General features: G+C 44.5%; 1 protein-coding gene across 2 annotated transcripts in view; it reads right to left on the bottom strand.

The window, feature by feature from the left end:
* adkb (adenosine kinase b) overlaps positions 1–27408 on the bottom strand; it is a 278559-nt gene that overhangs the window by 19577 nt on the left and 231574 nt on the right. For both annotated transcript variants that reach the window (XM_029699060.1, XM_029699061.1), the window contains exons 8-9: positions 19347–19385; positions 1980–2094 (exon numbers count right to left, since the gene is read on the bottom strand). In XM_029699060.1, the coding sequence (XP_029554920.1) occupies positions 1980–2094; positions 19347–19385 (154 nt within the window). The remainder of the gene's footprint in view (positions 1–1979; positions 2095–19346; positions 19386–27408) is intronic.

Below are 27408 nucleotides of genomic sequence, written 5' to 3'. Positions count from 1 at the left end.
CCCACAATGAGTCGCTAGAGCACCATGAGCCAAGAAAAGCCCCTCGGCCAAACCATCCCCTAACTTGGACAACGCTAGGCCAATTGTGCACCACCCTATGGGACTTACGGTCACGGCCAGCTGTGACACAGCCTGGGATCGAACCCTAGACTCTATTGACGCCTCAACACTGCAATGCGGTGTCTTAGACCGCTGCGCCACTCGGGAGGCGACACCATCCTTATAATGTTCCCTAACACAGCTAACAAATATGCCAGGATAGCAGTTTTACTCTCCTGTAGCCTAATGGCGAAAAAAGGAAAGAGGTGTGAAAAAGAAAGAGTTAACACTTTTAAATCACTAAGTAGAGTATCGCAATATAAATTTTTACGATATTATATCGATTCTATGACTGCAAGTATTCATTTTGTTAAAATGTTTCTGCCAGGTAGTTAATGTTAGCTAGCACTTGTCGGCTGTACCTTCACCAAAACTTTGGTATTTCTCCTCCTACAGCTTGGCCACAATCTTCTTTTTAAATGTGAACCAACATGTTTTCAGCACTTTTATTTCCATGACTGATCAAAACAAATTTTTATTATGTCTCTCTGTTGTCCTACAGCAGACATGTAGTAAGCAATATGTTTGGAACATTGAATCGTAATACATATAGAATCGTAATAAATCAGGTACGCCCATCTAGTACTGGGTCAGACCCCTCTTTGCCTCCAGAACAGCCTGAATTCTTTGGGGCATGGAAACATTGCTGAATTGGTATCAAGGGGCCTAATGTGTGCCAGGAAAACCTTCCCCACAACCTTATACCACAGACACCAGCCTGTACCGTTGACACCAGGCAGGATAGGGCCTGTTTGTGGCCCTGATGTTTGCTTGCATGATTCTTGCCATACTCCTTTGACCTCTCATCTACGAGCTGTTTTCACCCACAGGACTGCAGCTTACTGGAAGTTTTTCATTTGTCGCAACATTTTTGGTAAACCGTAGACACTGTCGTGTGTGAAAATCCCAGGAGGCCGGACATTTCTGAGACACTAGAACCGGCGCGCCTGGCACCAACGATAATACCACATTCAAAGTCGCTTAGGTCACTTGTTTAGCCCATTCTAACGTTCAATCTAACAGTAACTGAATGTCACCAAATGCCTGCTTTATATAACAAGCCACAGCCACATGACACACTGTCTGTCGGTGTGAACCATTTTTATGAACAGAGTGGCGTACCTAATAAACTGGCCTCTGAGTATAGAAACGCAATACATATAGTATTGGCACCCAAGTATTGTGATCATATTGTATCGCGAGGTCCCTGGCAATTCCCAGCCCTACTAAGGACTGTTCTGGAATCTGCCCAAAAACCAGAAAATAAAATAATTCTACTTCCCAAATCAATGCCTGTTCCATGCTCTCCTTCAACCGCTCTTAAACTATGATTGTCAGAAGAGCGTATCACAAAGGGTGAGACCCAAATGGCACCATATTCCTTATATAGTGCAATACTTTTGACTAGAGCCTGCTCAAAAGTAGTGCACTATATCAGGAATATGGTGCCACTTGGGACATACAAATCCTTTTCTCAGAAAATGTAACGTTCAATATTCATTGTCAAGCTAAACATAAAAGTAAATATTGTTGCCCTGAAGCGACTCCCATGGCATTGTTTCAGTGAACAGCAGTCATCTATCAACATGTATTTAAGGCAATACTCTGAAATTGTGCAAGATGTGGTTTGAGTCAAGGCCAGAGATGCCTTACATGGACCATTCAATCACACAAGATCACGATGGTCGTATGAGGCTATAAGTTCTCTAAAAAAAATGAATTAGTTAGGATTATTAGGAGATGATTATAACTAATTAGGCATTATAAAGGGGTCATAATGCTCATGACAAGTCTTACAATGTGTTATAACTGCATAATAACGCATTATACCTGTTGGCTTTAAGTACCTACATTTATTTTAGGAAAAGCTGTTTGCCTACCGATAGTGGCCACAGTATCGTCCTTGCCCTGAGTGAAGACCACCACTCGTTGTCTCTTCTTGTTGACCTTCGGCAGGCTCTGGGCCCTCCTGGCAATCTCTGCAATGTCATCCGTCTGTGGAGAAATTATATGATTGGGATGAAATAGCAAGAACCTGCTACATTAACCAAATGAACACACCACACGGCCTTCCTGTGGTGGCCATAATGGCGCTGCAGGGAATATCGTCCGTTTTACGGGCTCCTGGCCAATTGTGCCATTTTCAAATCAAACTGTATTTGTCACATGCGTCGAGTACAACAGGTGTAAACCTTACCATGAAATGCTTACTTACAAGCCCTTAACCAACAATGCAGTGAAGAAATATTTACTAAATAAACTAAAGTAAAAAAATGAAAGAGCAACAATAAAATAACAGTAACGAGGCAATATACAGGGGGTACCGGTACCGAGTCAATGTGCGGGAGTACAAGTTAGTCAAGGTAATTGAGGTAATATGTACAGTACCAGTCAAAAGTTTGGACACACCTACTTATCCAAGGGTTTTTCTTTATTTTTACTATTGTAGAAACACATATGGAATCATGTAGTAACTAAAAAAAGTGTTAAACAAATCAAAACGTATTTTATATTTGAGATTATTCAAAGGAGCCACCCTTTGCCTTGATGACAGCTTTACACACTCTTGGCATTCTCTCAACCAGCTTCATGAGGTAGTCATCTGGAATGCATTTCAATTAACAGGTGTGCCTTGTTAAAAGTTAATTTGTGGAATTTCGTTCTTTCTTAATGCGTTTGAGCCAATCAGTTGTGTTGTGACAAGGTAGGGGTGGTATACAGAAGATAGCCCTATTTGGTAAAAGACCAAGTCCATATTATGGCAAGAACAGTTGCCATAAGCAAAGAGAAACGACAGTACAACATTAGGGCTCCCGAGTGGCGCAGCGGTCTAAGGCACTGCATCTCAGTGCAAGAGGCGTCACTATAGATCCTGGTTCGATTCCAGGCTGTATCACAACTGGCCGTGATTGGGAGTCCCATAGGGCGGTGCACAATTGGCCCAGTGTCGTCCAGGTTAGGGTTTGGCCGGGGTAGGCTGTCATTGTAAATAAGAATGTGTTCTAAACTGACTTGCCCAGCTAAATAAATAAAAATAAATCTTAGACATGAAGGTCAGTTGCAAAACCATCAAGCGCTATGATGAAACTGACTTCTGCTGCAGAGAATAAGTTGATTAGAGTTAACTGCATATCAGATTGCAGCCCAAATAAATGCTTCACAGAGTTCAAGTAACAGACACATCTCAACTGTTCAAAGGAGAGTGTGTGAATCAGGCCTTCATGGTCAAATTGCTGCAAAGAAACCACTACTAAAGGACACCAATAGGAAGAAGAAACTTGCTTGGGCCAAGAAATACAAGCAATGGACATTAGACTGGTGGAAATCTGTCTGATGAGTCCAAATTTGACATGTTTGGTTCCAACCGCCGTGTCTTTGTGAGACGCAGAGTAGGTGAACGGATGATCTCGGCATGTGTGGTTCCCACCGTGAAGAATGGAGGAGGAGGTGTGGGGGTGCTTTGCTGGTGACACCTACGACAGCATTCTGCAGCGATACGCCATCCCATCTGGTTTGTGCTTAGTGGGCCTAGCATTTGTTTTTCAACAGGCCAATGATCCAAAACACACTTCCAGGCTGTGTAAGGGCTATTTGTGTAACGGCCGTCGAAGGGAGTAGACCAAGGCGCAGCGTGTTGAGTGCTCATCATGTATTTATTGTACTGAGAACACATATAGGTGCGGACTCCGGCAGCAAAAACGGACTCTAAAGGGGAGGGTCCGGGTGGGCCTTCCTTATGGCGGCGGCTCTGGTGCGGGACGTGGACCCCGCTCCACCTTCGGCTTGGCCCACTCAGGTGGCGCCTCTGGAGTGGGTACCCTCGCCGCCGACGCCAGACTGGGGACCCTCGCAGCGGGCCCCGGACAGGCGGGCGACTCTGGCAGCTCCGGACTGGCGGGTGACTCTGGCAGCTCCGGACTGGCGGGCGACTCTGGCAGCTCCGGTCTGGCGGGCGACTCTGGCAGCTCCGCACATGCGGGCGACTCTGGCAGCTCCGGACAGGCCGGCGACTCTGGCAGCTCCGGACAGGCGGGCGACTCTGGCAGCTCCGGACAGGCGGGCGACTCTGGCAGCTCCGGACAGGCGGGGCGACTCTGGCAGCTCCGGACAGGCGGGGCGACTCTGGCAGCTCCGGACAGGCGGGGCGACTCTGGCAGCTCCGGACAGGCGGGGCGACTCTGGCAGCTCCGGACAGGCGGGGCGACTCTGGCAGCTCCGGACAGGCGGGGCGACTCTGGCAGCTCCGGACAGGCGGGGCGACTCTGGCAGCTCCGGACAGGGAATGTGCACTGGAGGCCTGATGCGTGGGACTGGCTTTGGAGGCGCCAGACTAGTAACACGCACCTCAGGGCTAGTGCGAGGAGCAGGAACAGGACATACTGGGCTATGGAGGCGTACCGGAGATCTGGAGCTCAGGGCTGGCACACACTGTCCTGGCTGGATGGTCACTATAGCCCATCACGGGCGGAGCGCTGGCACAGGGCGAACTGGGCTGTGCTGGGGAATGATGGCTGCCGTGTGTACTCGTTGCCTGCTAATTATCTATAGGCTATGTTTCAACTAGTGAATTTAAAATAATTTTCGAACAAGTTGTATTTTCTAACAACAGTTTAAATTGAGGTGTGTTCTTTCTCCTCATTAATTCACATAGAAGTAGCCCATTTCAGCGTTGCGGACAATTTATGTTTGAGGCTTTACTGAGCCGGACAAACTTCTCTCTTCGAGAAGAGCCCAAGCACTTCACCAATGTTTGCGCAGACCAAGTATTTGCGCAGTCTTGCACGAATTGGAACATTTTCTGGCTGGCGCTCTCGTTGTCTTCCTTGTTGTTTCCTTACAAATAATAACTTTTGACGTGTGTGTTCCTATCAAAGTAAGTTCCTTATTTTCTGTATATCGTGTTGTCGTTTCTACTGTAGGCGCATATGTATGTACGTAATGTATTTACAGTTTTATTCACGTTTTCAAGTACTGGTTACAAATAATGCATTCTGATTATTGCATATATTGTAATGGACACCTATGATGTGTGTAAAATAATTTGTTGAATGTTGTACTGATTATAATAAGCTAATGCTAAGCTATTTGCCAGCTATGTGTGGCACCATGTTTGTTGACATTATACAATGCATTCTGGGTGACATTATACAATGCATTCTGTCAGACCAAAGATGTTATAATGAGGTGAGGAATGGTTCACTCATCTTTCGGGTAAACTTCCAGGAGTGAATGAAGGGAAGTGAATGATCATAGACGACACACCCCCTTCAACATGCATAGTATAAACAGACCAAACTCATCTTGTCTCCTCTTATTATCTTTGGTTGATGTGAGAGAAAAAAAACATGGCGGCGGGCACAAACTACCCATCGATTACTTTCGATTTCTAGAAAGTGTTTTACTCAATTATTTCGATCAATTGTGAGCTCACCCGTGATGTGATTAATTATAAATAGTAATTGCTATTAGCTAATTCATATTGTAGTTTCTGTCGCTCGAGAGTTATAAAAATATGAGACCGCTTGTGTTAATTCAATCTTTCCTCAGTTAGCGTTAGGATAAATGTAGCCTACATTTTCCGGTTTGGATGTTTGTGTTATGCTGAAGCTACTTATGTGAATGTCTGAACATTGCATCCAGAAATAAACTGGTCACATTCTGGATATAACTTTCTAAGGACTGTGTTTGTGCAAAATGTTTGTGAAAAAACAGTATGGCCAGCTCAAATGCTGATTGTTGCGTCAATCGAAACTGGACGTTCTAATCACACCGGTTTGAGCATACGTTGCAGGGACCACTGTGGAATGATCACACCCGTTTGTCTGTACGTGTGAAAAGGTTAACACTTTTTTGGTTATTACATGATTCCATATGTGTTATTTCAGAGTTTTGATGTCTTCACTATTATTCTACAATGTAGAAAATAGTAAAATAAAGAAAAGGCCTGGAATGAGTAGGTGTGTCCAAATTTTTGACTGGAACTGTACATCTACCTAAATTACCTCTTACCCCTGCACATTGACTCGGTACTGGTACCCTGTGTATACAGCTAAATTAATGTTACTCACTGAGTATTTATTCCTTGTGTTATTTTTCTATTATTTCTCTTTTTCTCTGCATTGTTGGGAAGGGCCTGTAAGCGAGCATTTCACTGTCTACTCAAATCAAATTGTATTGGCCACATACACATGGTTAGCAGATGTTATTGCAAGTGTAGCGAAATGCTTATGCTTCTAGATCAGACAGTGCAGCAGTATCAAACAGCTAATATCTAACAAATTCCACAACAAAACCTTAATACACACAATCTAGTAAAGGAATGGGATAAGAATATATAAGTATAAAATATATGTATGAGCAGTGACAGAACGGCTAAGATGCAATAGATAGTAAAGAAGAGATAGTGAAGGATACAGTATACATTATATACATCTGAGACGAGTAATGAGAGATATGTAAACATTCTTAAAGTGGCATTATTAAAGTGACGAGTGTTCCATTTATTAACGTGGCCAATGATATCAAGTCTCTGATGGCTTTTAGAAAGAAGCTGTTTTTCAATCTCTTCTCTGTCCCAGCTTTGATGCACCTGTACTGACCTCGCCTTCTGGATGGAAGCGTGGTGAACAGGCAGTGACTCAGGTTGTTATTGTCCTTGACGATCTTTTTTCCTTCCTGTGACATCGGATGTTGTAGGTGTACTGGAGGGCAGGTAGTTTGCCCCCGGTGATGCGTTGTGCAGACCACACCACCCTCTGGAGAGCCTTGGGATTGTGGGCGGTGCAATTGCTGTACCAGGCGGCGATACAGCCCGACAGGATGCTCTAAATTGTGCACCTGTACAAGTTTGTGAGGGTTTTTGGTGACAAGCCACATTTTTTCAGCCTCCTGTGGTTGAAGAGGCACTGTTGCGCCTTCTTCACCACTCTGTGTGCGTGGACCATTTCAGTTTGTCGGTGATATGAACACCGAGGAACTTAAAACTTTCCACCTTCTCCACTGCTGTCCCGTCAATGTGGATAGGGGGGTGCTCCCTTTGCTGTTTCCTGAAGTCCACGATCATCATCATCATCATGCTTTCCACCTGGCTAACCCTACTGCGGTCAACAGCACTGCACCCCCCACAGCTACTCGCCCAAGCCTTCCCCATTTCTCCTTCTCCCAAATCCAGTCAGCTGATGTTCAGAAAGAGCTGGAAAATCTGGACCCCTACAAATCAGCCGGGCTAGACAATCTGGACCCTTTTTTTCAAAAATTATCTGCCGAATGTCACGCCCTGACCTGAGAGAGAGGGTTTGTTTCTCTATGTGGTTAGGTCAGGGTGTGGGGTGGGCATTCTATGATGTCTATTTCTTTGTTTTGAGCCGAGTATGGTTCCTAATCAGAGGGAGCTGTCTATCGTTGTCTCTGATTAGGAATCATACTTAGGCAGCCTTTCCCCACCTGTAGTTGTGGGATCTTTAATTTTGTACTGCTTGTATTAGCCTACAAGACGTGATGGTCGTTATCATTGTTTATTCTTTTGTTTGTAGTGTTCTGAGGTAAAATAAATACAATGATGAACACTTACCATGCTGCGCTTTGGTCCACTCCATTTGACGATCGTGACAGAAGATCCCACCACCAAGGGACCAAGCAGCGTGGGCCGATGGACTGGACATGGGAGGACATCCTGGATGGCAAAGGATCCTGGACGTGGGAGGAGGTCCAGGCCGGAAGGGATCGCCTACCATGGGAACAGGTGGAAGCAGCGAGGGAGGTACAGCGACGAGATCGACAGGCAAGGCAACAACGGAGGCCCGAGAGGCAGCGGCAATTTTGTTTTGGGGGGGGGGGGGGGCACACGGGTAGATTGGCTAAGGCGGTTTTAAGACCTGAGCCAACTCCCCGTGCTTACTGTGGGGAGCGAGTGACTGAACAAGGACCATGGTATGCGGTGATGCGCACTTTGTCGCCTATGCGCAGTCACAGCCTTGGCACAAGCTCCTCACCGTTGCCATGCTAGAGTTGGCCGTCAGCCAGGAAGAAGTGCGCCGGCTCAGCGTATCTGGTCTCCAGTGCGTCTCTACGGCCCAGGTTATCCTGCAACCTGCTCTACGCACGGTACCCCCCGTTCACCAGCACAGCCCAGTTCGTCCTGCACCAGCGCCCCGCCCTTGCTGGGCTACAATAACCATCCAGCCAGGACGGGGTGTGCCAGCCCTAAGCTCCAGACCTCCAGTGCACCTCCATGGCCCAGTAAACCCTGTGCCTGCTCTGCACACCCAGTCTCCTGTGCGTCTCCCCAGTCCGGTGAGACCGGTTCCAGCTTCATGTAGGAAGCCTCCAGTGATGATCAATGGTTCGAAGCCTCCAGTGATGATCAATGGTTCGAAGCCTCCAGTGATAATCCATGGCACGAAGCCTCCAGTGATGATCCATGGCCCGGAGCCTGTAGGGATGATCCATGGCACGAAGCCTCCAGTGATAATCCATGGCCCGGAGCCTCCAGTGATGATCCATGGCACAAAGCCTCCAGTGATGATCCATGGCGCGGAACCTGTAGGGATGATCCATGGCACGGAGCCTGCAGCGACGGTCCCCAGTCCGGAACCTACAGAGACGCTCTCCAGTCCGAAGCCTCCAGCGACGCTCCCCAGTCCGGAGCCTCCAGCGACGCTCCTCAGTCCGGAGCCTCCAGCGACGCTCCCCAGTCCGGAGCCTCCAGCGACGCTCCTCAGTCCGGAGCCTACAGCGACGCTCCTCAGTCCGGAGCCTCCAGCGACGCTCCTCAGTCCGGAGCCTCCAGCGACGCTCCTCAGTCCGGAGCCTCCAGCGACGCTCCTCAGTCCGGAGCCTCCAGCGACGGTCTGCAGCCCGGAGTCTTCAGCGGCAGTCGGCAGTTCAGAGCCTCCGGCGATGATCCACGGTCTGGTTCCTCCGACAACACAGAAGCGGGAGGATCAGCGGGCGGTGTGGGTTTGCGGCCGGGAGTCCGCACCTTTGGGGGGGGGGGGGGGGGGGGGGGGGGGGGGGGGGAATACTGTCACGCCCTGACCTGAGAGAGAGGGTTTGTTTCTCTGTGTGGTTAGGTCAGGGTGTGGGGTGGGCATTCTATGAAGTCTATTTCTTTGTTTTGAGCCGAGTATGGTTCCTAATCAGAGGCAGCTGTCTATCGTTGTCTCTGATTAGGAATCATACTTAGGCAGCCTTTCCCCACCTGTAGTTGTGGGATCTTTAATTTTGTACTGCTTGCATTAGACTACAAGACGTGATGGTCATTATCATTGTTTATTCTTTTGTTTGTAGTGTTCTGAGGTAAAATAAATACAACGATGAACACTTACCACGCTGCGCTTTGGTCCACTCCATTTGACGATTGTGACACTGAAATTGTTGCAACCCCTATTACTAGCCTGTTCAACCTCTCTTTCGTGTCGTCTGAGATTCCAAAAGATTGGAAAGCAGCTGCTGTCATCCCCCTCTTCAAAGGAGGGGACACTCTTGACCCAAACTGCTACAGACCTATATCTATCCAACCCTACCTTTCTAAGGTCTTCGAAAGCCAAGTCAACAAACAGATTACAGACCATTTCGAATCCCACCGCACCTTCTCCGCTACGCAATCTGGTTTCAGAGCTGGTCATGGGTGCACCTCAGCCACGCTCAAGGTCCTAAACGATATCGTAACCGCCATCGATAAGAAACAATACTGTGCTGCCGTATTCATTGGCCTGGCCAAGGCTTTCGACTCTGTCAATCACCACATCCTCATTGGGAGACTCAATAGCCTTGGTTTCTCAAATGATTGCCACGCCTGGTTCACCAACTACTTCTCTGATAGAGTTCAATGTGTCAAATCGGATGGCCTGTTGTCCGGGCCTCTGGTAGTCTCTATGGGGGTGCCACAGGGTTCAATTCTTGGGCCAACTCTTTTCTCTGTATACATCAATGATGTCGCTCTTGCTGCTGGTGAATCTCTCATCCACCTCTATACTGACTACACCATTTTGTATAATTCTGGCCCTTCTTTGGACACTGTGTTAACAACCCTCCAGACGAGCTTCAATGCCATACAACTCTCCTTCCGTGGCCTCCAACTGCTCTTAAATACAAGTAAAACTAAATGCATGCTCTTCAACCGATCACTGCCCACACCTGCCCGCCCATCCAGCATCACTACTCTGGACGGTTCTTACTTAGAAAATGTGGACAACTACAAATACCTAGGTGTCTGGTTAGACTGTAAGCTCTCCTTCCAGACTCACATCAAACATCTCCAATCCAAAGTTAAATCTAGAATCAGCTTCCTATTTCACAACAAAGCATCCTTCACTCATGCTGCCAAACATACCCTCGTAAAACTGACCATCCTACCGATCCTCGACTTCGGCGATGTCATTTACAAAATAGCCTCCAATACCCTACTCAATAAACTGGATGCAGTCTATCACAGTGCCATCCGTTCTGTCACCAAAGCCTGATATACTACCCACCATTGCAACCTGTACGCTCTCGTTGGCTGGCCCTCGCTTCATACTTGTCGCCAAACCCACTGGCTCCAGGTCATCTACAAGACCCTGCTAGGTAAAGTCCCCCATTATCTCAGCTCACTGGTCACCATAGCAGCACCCACCTGTAGCACGCACTCCAGCAAGTATATCTCTCTGGTCACCCCCAAAGCCAATTCCTCCTTTGGCCGTCTCTCCTTCCAGTTCTCTGCTGCCAATGACTGGAACGAACTACAAAAATCTCTGAAACTGGAAACACTTATCTCCCTCACTAGCTATAAGCACCAGCTGTCAGTGCAGCTCACAGATCACTGCAACTGTACATAGCCCATCCATAATTTAGCCCAAACAACTACCTCTTCCCCTACTGTATTTATTTATTTTTCTCCTTTGAACCCCATTATTTATATTTCTACTTTGCACTTTCTTCCACTACAAATCTACCATTCCAGTGTTTTACTTGCTATATTGTATTTACTTTGCCACCATGGCCTTTTTTGCCTTTACCTCACCTCATTTGCTAACATTGTATATAGACTTATTTTTCTACTGTATGTTTGTTTTACTCCATGTGTAACTCTGTGTTGTTGTATGTGTCGAACTGCTTTGCTTTATCTTGGACAGGTCGCAATTGTAAATGAGAACTTGTTCTCAACTTGCCTACCTGGTTAAATAAATGTGATTTTTTTTAATAATCTCTTTTGTTTTGCAGACATTGAGTGAGAGGTTATTTTCCTGACACCACACTCTGAGTGCCTTCACCTCCTACCTATAGGCTGTATCGTCGTTGTTGGTAATCAAGCTGTTGTGTCATCTGCAAACTTGATGATTGAGTTGGAGGCGTGCATGGCCATGCAGTCGTGGGTGAACAGGGAGTACAGGAGGGGGCTGAGAACGCAACCTTGTGGGCCCCAGTGTTGAGGATCAGCGGAGTGGAGATGTTTCCTACCTTCACCACTTGGGGGCGGCCTGTCAGGAATTCCAGGACCCAGTTGCACAGGGCATGGTCGAGACCCAGGGTCTCAAGCTTAATGATGAGCTTGGAGGGTACTATGGTGTTGAATGTTGAGCTGTAGTCAATGAACAGCATTCTTACAGTGCAGTGTGATGTTGATTACATCGTCTGTGGACCTATTGGGGCGGTAAGCAAATTGAAGTGGGTCTAGGGTGACAGGTAAGGTAGAGGTGATATGATCCTAGAGTAGTCTCTCAAAGCACTTCATGATGACAGAAGTGAATGCTACGGGGCGATAGTCATTTTTAGTTCAGTTACCTTAGCTTTCTTGGGAACAGGAACAGGAACTTGAAGCAAGTGGGGACAGCAGACTGGGATAGGGATTGATTGAATATGTCTGTAAACACACCAGCCAGCTGGTCTGCGCATGCTCTGCGGATGCAGCTAGGGATGCCGTCTGGGCCAGCAGCCTTGCAAGGGTTAACACGTTTAAATGTTTTACTCAGGTCACCAACTGAGGAGAGCCCACAGTCTTTGGTAGCAGGCCGCATCGGTGGCACTGTATTGTCCTCAAAGTGTGCAAAGAAGTTGTTTAATTTGTCTGGAAGCAAGACGCCGATGTCCGCGAAGGGGCTGGTTTTCTTTTTGTAATCCGTGATAGTCTGTAGACTGCCACATACATTTGAAGTCGGAAGTTTACATACACCTTAGCCAAATACATTTATACTCTGTTTTTCCCAATTCCTGACATTTAATCCTAGTAAGAATTCCCTGTTTTAGGTCAGTTAGGATCACCACTTTATTTTAAGAATGTGACATTTCAGAATAATAGTAGAGAGAATGATTTATTTCAGCTTTTATTTATTTCATCACCATCACAATCCCAGTGGGTCAGAAGTTTACATACACTCAATTAGTATTTGGTAGCATTGCCCTTAAATTGTTTACCTTGGGTCAAACGTTTCGGGTAGCCTTCCACAAGCTTCCCACAATAATTTGGGTGAATTTTGGCCCATTCCTCCTGACAGAGCTGGTGTAACTAAGTCAGGTTTGTAGGCCTCTTTGCTCACACACGCTTTTTCAGTTCTGCCCACAAATGTTCTATAGGATTGAGGTCAGGGCTTTGTGACGGCCACTCCAATACATTGACTTTGTTGTCCTTAAGCCATTTTGCCACAACTTTGGAAGTATGCTTGGGGTCATTGTCCATTTGAAGACCCATTTGCAACCAAGATTTAACTTCCTGACTGATGTCTTGAGATTTTGCTTCAATATATCCACATAATTTTTCTGCCTCATGACGCCATCTATTTTGTGAAGTACACCAGTCCCTCCTGCAGCAAAGCACCCCCACAAGATGTTGCTGCCACCCCCGTGCTTCACGGTTGGGATGATGTTCTTCGGCTTGCAAGCCTCCCCCTTTTTCCTCCAAACATAACGATGGTCACTATATATTTTTGTTTCATCAGACCAGAGGACATTTCTCCAAAAAGTACGATCTTTGTCCCCATGTGCAGTTGCAAACCGTAGTCTGGCTTTTGTATGGTGGTTTTGGAGCAGTGGATTCTTCCATGTGAGCGGCCTTTCAGGTTATGTCGATATAGGACTCATTTTACTGTGGATATAGATACTTTTGGACCTGTTTCCTCCATCATCTTCACAAGGTCCTTTGCTGTGGTTCTGGGATTGATTTGCACTTTTCGCACCAAAGTACGTTCATCTCTAGGAGACAGAAAGCGTCTCCTTCATGAGCAGGTATGACGTCTGCGTGGTCCCATGGTCTTTATACTTGCGCACTATTGTTTGTACAGATGAACGTGGTACCTTCAGGTGTTTGGAAATTGCTCCCAAGGATGAACCAGACTTGTGGAGGTCTACATTTTTTTCCTGAGGTCTTGGCTGATTTCTTTTGATTTTCCATGATGTCAAGCAAAGAGGCACTGAGTTTGAATGTAGGCCTTGAAATACATCCACAGGTACACATCCATTTGACTCAAATTATGTCAATTAGCCTATCAGAAGCTTCTAAAGACATGACATCATTTTCTATAATGTTCCAAGCTGTTTAAAGGAACAGTCAACTTAGTGTATGTAAACTTCTGACCCACTGGAATTGTGATACATTTAATTATAAGTGAAATAATCTGTCTGTAAACAATTGTTAGAAAAATGACTTGTGTCATGCACAAAGTAGATGTCCTAACCGACTTGCCAAAACGATAGTTTGTTAACAAGAAATTTGTGGAGTGGTTGTAAAAACTGTTTTAATGACTCCAACCTAAGTGTATGTAAACTTCCGACTTCAACTGTACGTCTCGTGTTTGAGCCGTTGAATTGCGACTCCACTTTGTCTCTATACTGACACTTTGCTTGTTTGATTGCCTTATGCAGGGAATAACTACACTGTTTGTATTTGGTCATATTTCCAGTCGACCTGCCAAGATTAAATGCAGTGGTACGTGCTTTCAGCTTTGAGCGAATACTGCCATCAATCCACGGTTTCTGGTTAGGGAAGGTTTTAATAGTCACAGTGGGTACAACATCTCCTATACACTTCCTTATGAACTGGCTCACCGAGTCAGCGTATACATCAATGTTATTATCTGAGACTACCAGGAACATATCCCCGTCTCCGTGATCGAAGCAATCTTGAAGCGTGGAATTTGATTGGTCAAACCAGCGTTGGATAAACCTAAGCACGGGCGCTTCTTGTTTTAGTGTCTGCCCATAGGAGGGGAGCAACAAGATGGAGTCATGGTCAGATTTGCCAAAAGGAGGGCGGGGGAGGGCCTTTTATGCATTGCGGAAGTTAGAGTAGAAATGGTCGAACGTGTCACATGCTCGTGTACAGCAATCGATATTCTGATAGAATTGAGGTAGCCTTGTTCTCAAATTAGCTTTGTGGAAATCCCCAGCAACAATAAATGCCTCAGGATATATGGTTTCCAGTTTGCAAGTCCAGTGAAATTCCTTGATGGCCGTCTTGGTATCCGCTTGCGGGGGGATATGCACAGCTGTGACGATAACCGAGGAGAGTTCTCTTGGGAGATAATACGGTCGCTATTTGATTGTGAGGAATTCTAGGTCAGCTGAACAAAAGGACTTGAGTTCCTGTATGTTGATACAATTACACCATGAGTCGTTAATCATGAAACATACTCCCCCGCCCTTCATCTTACCAGAGAGATGTTTATTCCAGTCAGCGTGATGCACTAAAAATCCCTTTGGCTGTATAGACTCCGACAGCATGTCACCAGCTAGCCATGCTTCCGTGAAACATTGTATGTTACAATCCCGGATACCTCTTTGAAAAGCAACTCTTGCCCAGATTTCGTCGACTTTGTTAACTAGGGACTGGACATTAGCGAGTAATATACTCGGGAGCGGTGGGTGGTGCGCGGGCATTCGAAGCCTCACTAGAAGACCGCTCCGGCACCCTCTCCTCTGGCGGTGTTGTTTTGGCCTCTGGAATCAGTTCAAATGCCCTGGGAGGTGCAGAAAAAGTATCCGCTTTGGGAAGTCGTATTCCTGGTCGTAGTGCTGGTTGTGCTGGTAAGTTGACATCTCTTTGATGTCCAATAGTTCTTCCCAGTTGTTTTTCTAGGCTAACAATGTAATACATAATACATAAAAAACAAAATACTGCGCAGTTTCCTAAGAAATAGAAGCGAAGCTGCCATCTCTATCGGCACCATCTTGTAGTGATTATGTTTTGTTTCCTGTTGTTTACGAGGCATGTGACAAATTTGATTTGATTTATTGCCTGCTAAGGGGCCATTTCAATCAATGAGGGTTCACAAAAGTGATTGAGAGAGGTCAATGTTTCCTATCTCAGCTGGGCTGAGGGGATCAAGTGATAATTAAAAGAGATAAAGAGATCAATATTACAGGGTTAAAAACGCTCATTGTTTTGTCATGTAGAAATGTGAAAAAACTAAGTATATAGGGCTGAACTGCATCCATTATCAGATGCATTAATCAACAATTCTATATGGGACGATGAAACTAGGATATAGGATAGCCTATAGTGTGGCTGAAGATTTGCTGTTGTTAGACAAAGCTACGTGAATGAATAAGGGGACACGGCTAGGTGGCTATGTTATTCTCCTCCTGAAGCAGGCCCTGTCTGCGTCCAAATGACACTCTATTCCCTACATAGTACACTACTTTTGACCAGAGCCCTATGGGGAATAGGGTGCCATTTGGGATGCAGCCCATCTCTCGACAGCATGTGCACAGACTGGATATCTTGGAGCCTGGAGACTAACACAACTCTCCAGTGAGCCTCCCTTTGATCATCACAGTGATAAAAACCCACCCCTGTCATGGCTGCTTTACTATTAACTTATCATGATGTACTATGAGCAGGTGGAATGTCTCTATCAGTAGCTCACAGTAGGGTGGACCATGAACGACGCTGCTGTTTTATCATTGGGTTCCAGTGGCTCAGTGGGTTGGGCTTTAGAGAATGGTGGATTGTGGGTTATTTTCTCACATGGCCACATCTACTCTCAATGTTGACAGTTCTGTAAGTCGCCTTGGATTCAAAACGTCTACTAAATGACCATATTACATTACATTATAATTGTTAAGTATTTTATAATCAGAATTTATACAACAATAAGTCTCTTCTCAGGCAATTCTAGCAGTATAGTGTTTTAGAGGAACATTTAGAGCAACCAAATAAAGCCAAGCAGGAAGTAATCAGAGTGATACGGCTCCTATCCAATACCACCAGCCAGCTATACTGCCTCCCTTCCTCACTCCAGCCGATGAGCTTTAGCACCTCTAAATGCTTCCCAAAGCTCCGTTAATCAGTCTAAAGAGGTTCGCCGAGACATTGGGCAGAGGAAAAATGGGAGTAACACTCCAAGTAAGTGCTAATGGAGAGGTTAATACAGAGGCTGTTAACAGGCAACAGCAAAGAAGCAATTTGTCACTGTGACTAACTCAACTGAACCACAAGCCAGCCACTCCAATGACTCCAGACACCAAATGCAAAAATCTCCACGGGAGTGACGCACAGCCCGGGTGTGTAACCCTTTAAGGTTTATGAGAGGTTTATAAAAAGAGTTTAAGTCTGTTTCGGAAAACAGGGGTTTAGGGGCCTATTATAGGGGTTGGGGGTGGTAGGGTAACTATTATGGTAGTTGAGGAAGGCAAAACGCACACACAATGAACACAATATGTTACTACACCTGTTTGTGTAGCCGACTTACCTGGCAACGACTTCCTATGGCAACAACACAATATGGAAAACAGATCATATTCAATTCAACATGAGTGCATTTAGAAAATGTTAAGGAGACATTTTGCATCTGCAATTTGGATTACTGTACTGCTGACAAATGCAAACGTGTGAATGATTAATTGTGCAGTAATTGGTCGGATCTAAATCAACAGCATCTGCACTTTAGTGGGTTATGATGATCTGAGGCACATTTCTCTGAAGTAGTTTTTTTCAAAACCACATAATATGACAGCTTTATCGGGATGTTACATTCCTGCGTCTGTATCAAAGCTGCTGAAATATGTATCTTCCTCAATACAGAGAGGTTGTTTGTGAGGCAGGGGTACATCCTAAATGGCACCCTATTCCCTATGTATGTACTTTTGACCAGTAGTGCACTTTATAGCGAATAGGGTGCTATTTGGGATGCAACAAGTTCCTAGGAAAGATTTCATTATTGCTGGTCTACAGATACCTCATCTCATCTCTAGCCATTTAAAGGAAACAGATGACAATCAGAACGACTGCTAAGTGTGTTTTCAGGTGTGCTGATGGCGTTTTGAAGCGAGATAAAAATATCCTAGTCTTTTAATGAATAAATATGAAATAGTAATTGGCATGGCTACAATGTATATTTCTGATGAGCAGACAAATTATTTAGTATGGTTATTATAAAAACAAAAAGCAGGAAGCAGAAATACCAATGCACATCCTCCTTTGCCTTCTCTTTGCCAATCTTGTGAATTAACATATTTTTGGAGCACCTAGCTGCACAAATCACATTTTTACAAACGTGACATGACAACAAGATAAATCTAAGCAGAAAAAACGAATTTAACCGCGAAACCATCTAGAAATACTGTAAGTACCATACTAGTGTTGTTCTCTGAAAAATCATATTCATCAGATGCAATTTTGCAGTGTTCTGGCAAATCAAGTTGACACAGAAAATGTCAGAGAATTGGTTAGTACTGGGAGAGTTGACGCTTTGCCCTTTATATTTACTTTCTGTGATGTGAGCTTTTTCCCTCCCTCCCTCCCTCCCTCCCTCCCTCCCTCCCTCCGTGGAAGCTGTCAGGGCCATCAGGAATCCATTCCCATTCCAGTCACGTTGATCACACCGTAAGTGATTCTGGATGAAAATTATTCATACATAGAAGAACTATATTCAAGGGAGAGCTCTACCTTTAAAAGAGAAAAACACTTAAAAACATCTAAAGCAGATTTCACATGTTTGTCTTTTTTAATTGATATTTAAAAAGCAAAGCAGGATATAGGATTTTTTTGAAAAGGCAGCAAAGAGACAGGCAAAGCTAAACATGTGTTCGTCATTTAATGCGCAGCCCCACTTAAAACATATTTTATGTCATTTTAATTTACATAATCTAAAACCACAGGTGGCAGTAATTTGGTTATTAAAAGGATACTGTGCGCACTGTACAATTTTGTGTTAGTGCTATATTATACTGTAGCAGGGAGAGGGGAGACATATCATCCCTGGGAGTAATGATACTAATGAGAGAAGCTTTTTAACCAGGCAACCTGTCAGCCCCCAAAGAGAGAGAGAGAGAGAGAGGCAGCCAGAGAAAGAGGCAGAGATACAGAGAGAGCATATTTTGCATTTAGAAAGACCCTGTATAAATTAAATCCCCCAATTAGATGTTTTCTCTTTGTGTGTATTATTCTCAATGTATTCTTGTTTTTGTTGTCATATACTGTTGTTCCTCAAGCATATTGTTCATTTATGTAATACTTCATATACATTGCTTTGGCAACAGTGGTAACCAGCGATTCATGCCAATAAAGCATTTATCAAATTTAAATGAAATGAGAGATGGAGAGAGAGAGAGCGGCAGAGAGAGAGATTCAGAAAGAGATAGAGCGAGCAGGAGAACAGGGAGGTAGAGAAGCAGATCGAGATAAAAAGAGAGGCAGCGTGCGGGCAAGAAAGAGAGAGGCAGAGAGAGAGAGAGGCAGAGAGAGAGAGAGGCAGAGCGAGAGAGAGAGGGAGAGCGAGAGAGAGGCAGAGCGAGAGAGAGAGGGAGAGCGAGAGAGAGAGAGAGGCAGAGCGAGAGAGGCAGAGCGAGAGAGAGAGAGAGAGGCAGAGCGAGAGAGAGAGAGAGAGAGAGAGAGAGAGAGAGAGAGAGAGAGAGAGAGAGAGAGAGAGAGAGAAGGCTTGAAACCATGCCCAACTTCTCAGCTTCCCAAGAGGCTTTTCAAAATTCAATACATAACATCTGTAGGCGATGTTGGGTGCAGACCTAGCGGAGTGCGTCATAACACACACACACACACACAGACACACACACACACACACACACACACACACACACACACACACACACACACACACACACACACACACACACACACAGAGAGAGAGAGACAGAGAGAGAGAAAGAGAGAGATGGCTGAACAAAGAAACCATGACGACTACCAGGTTTCCATAGCAACTGCTGCAAGGCCTGGAGAGTATAATAGCACATCAATCACTGTCCAAAAAAGAACTAAATTATCAGCTAAAATAAACCTTTAGGATCTGTTTAGTGGTGTGCATTCGGCGGTAACTCACCTCCTCGAAACCTTGCTCTTTGGCAAAAGTGGCCGCCTCCTGAAATAGAAAATAAAGAACACAAATTAACAGTTAATTACAGAGTCACAACGCTGTAACGGAAGTCACAGTGAACACATCCCAAATGGCCCCCTATCCCCTATGTAGTGCACTACTTTGACCAGGGCCAACAGGGGTCTGGTCAAAAGTAGTGCACTACATAGGGTGCCATTTGGGACATACCCACTTCAGGCATACAGTACAAGATCTCTCTCTTCCTTCAGTCACTGACAGACTAAACACGTGTGATGACCTGACACTTGAGATTGAAGGAGTAACTTGAGTCCATTCTGCTGCTGTGCTACTTTTCTCCCTGAATTAATACTGTACTCATAGGGGATGGCATAAACCCATTTAATCCCAATGCCCCACTTTGGCTCATTTTACAGCAACAGCCTTGAGAAGAAAGACAACGTCTGCATCTCAAATGGCACCCTATTCTCTTTATATTGCACTGCTTTTGACCAGGGCCCATAGGGTCAAAAGTAGTGCACTATATAGGAAATAGCATGCCACTTGGGATACAATCAACACCATTTCAGCATAGCCATGAAACTACTGTAACACAGAGGATAGATATGGATAGATTTGTGGGTTTCCCAGTTTACACCACTGGAATTCAATAATAGTGACCACAAACGGCATGATTTATAGTGTACTTGACTTTTGGTGGTTGCTAGCAGTCAGGTGACATTATTTGCTCTGTTTAGTCAATGGGCAGAGGCTTCTGTAGGCTAGCTGTTGCACGATGAAATGCAATAACATGGACACAAATCATGAGTGACAAGTCCATTCGCTCAATTCACTTTTGACCCTTAGACAAAGCAATAAGTCGATGCTATGATGCTAAATGACCCGATTATATGGAAAGGGGGCTGGGGTTGGGACCTTGGGGAGACACGGGTTGACGACCTGGTCTTACACACAGAAGAGAGGGAGGAGATGAAGGAGTGTGTGTGTGGTGTGTGTGACAAGAGAAAAGGGAGGAGAGAAGACATGAAACAATAGGGTTATGGGGCCCAGGGGGGAACAGGCATGCCTCTCTGTCTCTGATCACCCATTACTGGGACAGAGATACTGGATGTCATTTCATCTAATAACACACACACACAGTAAAAGAAATGTAGTTTCAACTAATTATTATTAAGTAATTGGTTACACAGCCTTTTTTAGTTTATCAACTGTTCATTTAAAGTGCTACCTGAACTTAAAATGTTTAGTTGACCCAAACTTAGCATTAACTTGAAAAAGCGTCAGTCAACTTATATTATGTGTTTGCTCAACTTGTCTCGTATGTTCATTCAACTAGAATTATTACATTTTTTCCCCCAAGATGACATAGCAGTGCAGACGTGGTTTTGTCGTCCTCTCGTTTACTTTTTGTATTTTTCACCTTCTTTGTATATATTTCAATTTATTTTTCAATCTCTTTTCCATTTTTAAATTAAATATACCTTCAGGTAACCCGCCCCACTCAATGTGACACGGATCCACTATTATTTTTAGACCTTATAGTCAAAACCTCCACCAGAAGCTAGCCATCAGGAGCTAACGAGCTAATTAGCTACAAGCTATTTAGTCATTGTTAGCCACTGCTAGCGGCCGTTACCCTCTGCACAGGCACCAGCCGTTTTTTAGCCTGGATAATACCTGTCGGCCTCGGACTGTTTTTCTCTACTACAACACCGGATTCCTGCCGTAAACCCTGGACCATTACTCCTGATCATCACAGCTAGCTAGCTACCACCGAGTGACCCAGCCCCGAAGATCGCCCTGAGCATCTCCCGGCTAGCTAACAAAATTACGACAACTACAATACCTCTTTCGCAATCTGGCCTGGTCCCTTTGTCGACACGGCGCCCGCCGTACCACCACGACTGGTCCGCAGATGTAATTCCATCTGCTGTGCCCTCAACAGGCCTTTGGCGGACGTCGGAGCAGACGCTTCTACTTACCCCGGCCTGCTAACTTTAAATGCCGCGTGCTAGCGTAGCAAAGACTACCCCGCGGCTTCCCTGTTCCATCTATTGCTGTACACTGGACCCTATGATCACTTGGCTACATAGCTGATGCCTGCTGGACTGTTCATTTATCACGGTACCCCACTTTGTTTACATTTGTTTATCTGTCAGCCCTAGCCCCAAACTCAGGCCCTGTGTGTAGTTAACCGACCCTCTCTTCCCATTCATCGCCATTTTACCTGTTGTTGTTGTCTTAGCTGATTAGCTGTTGTTGTCTTACCCGTTGTTGTCTTAGCTAGCTCTCCCAATCAACACCTGTGATTGCTTTATGCCTTGCTTTATGTCTCTCCCAAATGTCACTATGCCTTGTATATTGTTGTTTAGGATAGTTATCATTGTTTTAGTTTACTGCGGAGCCCCTAGTCCTACTCTACATGCCTCAGATAGCTCCTTTGTCCCACCTCCCACACATGCGGTGACCTCACCCAGTATAACCAGCGTGTCCAGAGATGCAACCTCTCTTATCATCACTCAGTGCCTGGTCTTACCTCCACTGTACCCGCACCCCACCATACCCCTGTCTGCATATTATGCCCTATCACGCCCAGAAATTTGCTCCTTTAATTCTCTGTCCCCACTGCACTAGACGACCAGTTTTGATAGCCTTTAGCCGTACCCTCATCCTACTCCTCCTCTGTTCCTCGGGTGATGTGGAGGTTAACCCAGGCCCTGCGTGTCCTCAGGCACTCTCATTTGTTGACTTCTGTAATCGAAAAAGCCTTGGTTTCATGCATGTTAACATCAGAAGCCTCCTCCCTAAGTTTGTTTTATTCACTGCTTTAGCACACTCCACCAACCCTGATGTCCTTGCCGTGTCTGAATCCTGGCTTAGGAAGGCCACCAACAATTCTGAGATTTCCATACCCAACTACAACATTTTCCGCCAAGATAGATCTGCCAAAGGTGGAGGAGTTGCAATCTACTTCAGAGATAGCTTGCAAAGTTCTGTCATACTTTCCAGGTCTATGCCCAAACAGTTTGAGCTTCTAATTTTAAAAATTAATCTCTCCAGAAATAAGTCTCTCACTGTTGCCGCCTGTTATAGACCGCTCCCAGCTGTGCCCTGGACACCATATGTGAATTGATTACCCGCCAGCTATCTTCAGAGTACGTACTGTTAGGTGACCTAAACTGGGATATGCTTAACACCCCAGCAGTCCTACAATCTAAAATAGATGCCCTTAAACTCACACAAATTATCAAGGAAACGACCAGGTACAACCCTAAATCCGTAAACATGGGCACCGTTATAGATAATATCCTGACCAACTTGCTCTCCAAATACACCTTTGCTGTTTTCAATCAGGATCTCGGCGATCACTGCCTCACTGCCTGCATCCGCTATGGGTCCGCGGTCAAACCCCTCATCACTGTCAAACGCTCCCTAAAACACTTCTGCCTTTCTAATCGACCTGGCCCGGGTATCCTGGAAGGATATTGACCTCATCCCGTCAGTTGAGGAGGCCTGGTCGTTCTTTAAAAGTAATTTCCTCACCATCTTAAATAAGCATGCCCCTTTCAAAAAATGTAGAACTAAGAACAGATATAGCCCTTGGTTCACTCCAGACCTGACTGCCCTTGACCAGCACGGACTGCAATAGCATCGAATAGTCCCCGCGATATGCAACTGTTCAGGGAAGTCAGGAACCAATACACGCAGTCAGTCAGGAAAGCAAAGGCAAGCTTTTTCAAACAGAAATTTGCATCCTGTAGCTCTAACTCCAAAACGTTTTGGGACACTGTAAAGTCCATGGAGAACAACAGCACCTCCTCCCAGCTGCCCACTGCACTGAGGCTAGGTAACACCGATAAATCCATGATAATCGAATATTTCAATAAGCATTTCTCTACGGCTGGCCATGCTTTCCTCCTGGCTACCCCAACCCCGGCCAACAGCTCTGCACCCCCCGCAGTTACTTGCCCGAGCCTCCCGAGCTTCTCCTTCAACCAAATCCAGATAGCAGATGTTCTTAAAGAGCTGGAAAACCTGGACCTGTACAAATCAGCTGGGCTAGACAATCTGGACCCTCTCTTTCTAAAACTATCCGCCGCCATTGTTGCAACCCCTATTACCAGTCTGTTCAACCTCTCTTTCGTATTGTCCAAGATCCCTAAAGATTGGAAAGCTGCTGCGGTCATCCCCCCTTCAAAGGGGGTGACACTCTAGACCCATCTTCACAAGCAAAGGCTATGGAACTAGTTACACACACACTGTGCTTTTGACATATAATGTTTTCAACTTACATATTTGACATACGTTGACATACATGATTACAATGTGCATGTTCATTTATACAGTAATTGCCCCCACCTAGGATTTGAATTCATAATCTCTTGGTTAACAGCATTCCGATCTTCCTGTTACACCACCATGTCTGTGTCAATGACTGATTTAACCTGTATTACTATACTTTGCACTTCAAAGTAAATCTAAACTCCTAAAATTACACTCAAGAAAAACTATTTTATTTTCCATAGTGATTAAGGAGTAACATTAAAACAGAATAATATGCCAAACCAACAACAGACCACAATACAGAAAAAACTAAAATTGCTTAAATAAGTAAAAGAAATCAATGACGAGAGAAGTCCGATTAATTGATAACTGACACAGACATGGTCGTGTAACACGAAGATCGTAATGCCGTGATCCAGAAGGTTGTGAGTTCAAATCCTACGTGAGGACAACTTGAATAATAATTGCTGTATAAATGAACATGCACAATGTAATCATGTATGTCAATGTTTGTCAAATATGTAAATTGAAAACATTCTATGTCAAAAGCAACTACTTCCACAGCCTTTTTTTGTGAAGTATTTATAATAATAATTTCTAGATAAATGAACAAAACTTGAGCAAACATTTTAAGTTGACTGAATATTTAAGTTCTCAAGTTGGAGCCAAGTTTTGGCCAACTAAAAATATTATGTTCATGTAAAACTTTGACCAAAAGGTTGAGTTAACTAAAAAAGGTTGTAGAACCAGTTACTTAATAATAATAATAATTAGTTGAAACTATAATTTTTTACAGTGCACACATACATGCATTTGCACGCACACGACCACCCACCCTCACCCATTCAAATAGCCACTCAAGCTCTTTTCAAATGAGGCGAGGGTCTCTTTTAATGTAGCTAGTGGGCACCAGCCACTCACATTCATTCATTCGTTAATTTATTAACTAATAGATATTGACTTCAGATACATTTAATCACAGATGAGCAGCAACCATCACACTTCAGGGGCATAAACAGCTTAATGCGTTGTCAAAACAAGGATACTTAATTTGGTGCTCCTTTACAAAGGGTGTGTCCCAAATGGCAACCTATTCCCTATGTCCGGGGCAGGCAACTATATTCAGCCACGATCCGATGTTTGTCGGAGCGGATTGTCGGGGGGCCGGAACATAATTATAATAATTTGTACACTGCAAATTGGACTAAACCCAAAAAGAATATACCCCAAATATTTCCAAAATTAAATACATTTTTAGCTGAATTCATGGTGATTTTACAGTTTTGACCAAAAACCTGAGAGTGTACAAAACATTAAGAACACTCTTTCCATGACATAGACTGACCAGGTGAATCCAGGTGAAAGCTATGGTCCCTTATTGATGTCACCTGTTAAATCCACTTCATTCAGAGTAAATGAAGGGGAGGAGACAGGTTAAAGAAGCCTTGAGACATGGATTGTGTATGTTTGCCATCCAGAGGATGAATAGGCAAGACAAAATAGTGCCTTTGAACGGGGTATGGTAGTAGGTGCCAGGTGCACCGGTTTGTGTCAAGAACTGCAACACTGCTGGGTTTTCACACTCAATAGTTTCCTGTGTGTATCACAAATGGTCCACCACACAAAGGACATCCAGCCAACTTGACAACTGTGGAAATCATTGGAGTCAACATGGGCCAGCATCCCTGTGGAATGCTTTCGACACCTTGTAGAGGTGTTCTGAGGGCAAAAGGGGAGGGGGGTGCAACTCAACATTAGGATCGTGTTCTTAATGTTTTGAACACAAATGGGTGTCATTTGGGACGCAGTCAAAGCCTTTTAAAAAGGCACATGAATGCAGGCTGAATACCATTCCTGTTGGTTGGCTGTAGCCTTCAGTCACCCAGTTAGCTACAGTGGAAACACTCTTCTGTGTAAGTGGGATTTGGTTGGCAGCATAGAAAATTAATATAATGGTGGTAACAATTTCTATGAGCCACCTGCGTGTGATGTATTATAGGCATTTATGCATTTATAAGGGTTCTTAGGATAGACGGAGCTGCAAGCTGTTATGAATGCTTACAGCTAAACCACACAATACAACTAATGTGTGACTACATTATATATGCATGCAAATAAAGTTGTATTGAATTCAATTAAAAGACCTACTGTATAATACACTATCGGACGATAGAAAACATTCATTAATTCATTATGCGTTATAAAAGGGTTGCCAGATGATAACGGGCTGAATCACTAAGAGTTTATGACTGATACAATGGTAGAACGATATGAGGGCTTAATGTTTCTTTACGGTTGTCACTAAAATGGTAAGTGCTTAGGGGCTGTAAAATTCCAGAAAATCTCAAAAAATTCCCAAATTCCCTAGAAATTCCCCCAAATTTGTGGAAAGTTTCCTGAATTTTGCAACCATATTCTATACATCCTTCGAGACACATCTGGACAAGATTAATGTCTTCAACAAAGTGTCTCATTAGTTTAAAGATGTAATGAAGTGTTCCCTTCATTTGATTATCGAAATCCTTTATTCTCCTCTTTAAAGGTTGAACCCGCATGAGGGGAAACAGTGCCACTGTTCGCCCCCAGGGCCTTCGTCATTGTTTTTGTTTTGTTGATGAAACAAACAGAGGCGAGGGGCCTCAGGCAGCGTGAAAAAAAGAAAAGCCAGTACATATTTTGCTGTTCTGTCGCACGTGCAATGATGTCAGCGGGAAAATCAAATCAAAGTGTATTTGTCGCATGCACAGGATACAACAGATCTAAACAGTAAAGTAACATGCTTACTTACAAGCGCCTCCTCAACAATGCCTTGTTCAATATAAAAAAACAACATTCTTTGTTGTTTACAGTAACCTATTTGTTGTTGTTTAGATTAACCTATTTGTTGTTTTATCTCAAACAGACGTGTTCCCCAATTAAGGATTCCAGCTGAGTGATGTGGCAAGTTGATGAGGGACCAGAGGTTCTCCTTAAGGCGTCAACAAGCTTCAGTTCGGCTGGCGGCTAGCCGAAGTCGACTAGGAGAACAAAACGAGTGTGTTCGCATACTCCCTTAAAAGACATTGGCTTGAAAAACTAGAAAAAATACTACTTTTTGTTTGTCCATTTTAGCTATTGCTCAAAATGGTCTGAATTTACTTAAGATTACTCAAGAAATCTATGATACATTTTTACCCAGACTATTTGCATTGCCCTGTCCCCCTCTTTTACACCGCTGCTACTCTCTGTTGTTATCACCTATGCATAGTCACTTTAATAACTCTACCTACATGTACATATTACCCCAACTAACCGGTGCCCCTGCACATTGATTCTGTATCTGTCACGACTTCCGCCGAAGTCGGTCCCTCTCCTTGTTCGGGCGGCGTTCGGCGGTCAACGTCTTCTAGCCATCGCCGATCCACCTTTCATTTTCCATTTGTCTTGTCTTGTCTTCCCACACACCTGGTTTCAATTCCATCATTACATGTTGTGTATTTAACCCTCTGTTCCCCCCATGTCCTTGTCTGGAATTGTTTATTGTAGTGCTTGTGCACGTTATGCTGGTGTGTAACGGGTTTTGTTTACCCATTCATTTATTGTTCTGTTTACGGTGGTTTTATTTATTAAACTGCGCCGTTGTAAATCAGTTTTTGCTCTCCTGCGCCTGACTTCTCTGCCGCCATTACGCACCCCCTACAGTATCGGTACCCCCCTGTATAAAGTCTCGCTATGGTTATTTTACTGCTGCTCTTTAAATACTTGTTACTTTTATTTCTTATTCTTA

The sequence above is a fragment of the Salmo trutta genome, chromosome 18, assembly GCF_901001165.1.
Source record: "Salmo trutta chromosome 18, fSalTru1.1, whole genome shotgun sequence".
NCBI lineage: Eukaryota > Metazoa > Chordata > Actinopteri > Salmoniformes > Salmonidae > Salmo > Salmo trutta.
This window is presented reverse-complemented; position numbering and strand designations above follow the sequence as displayed.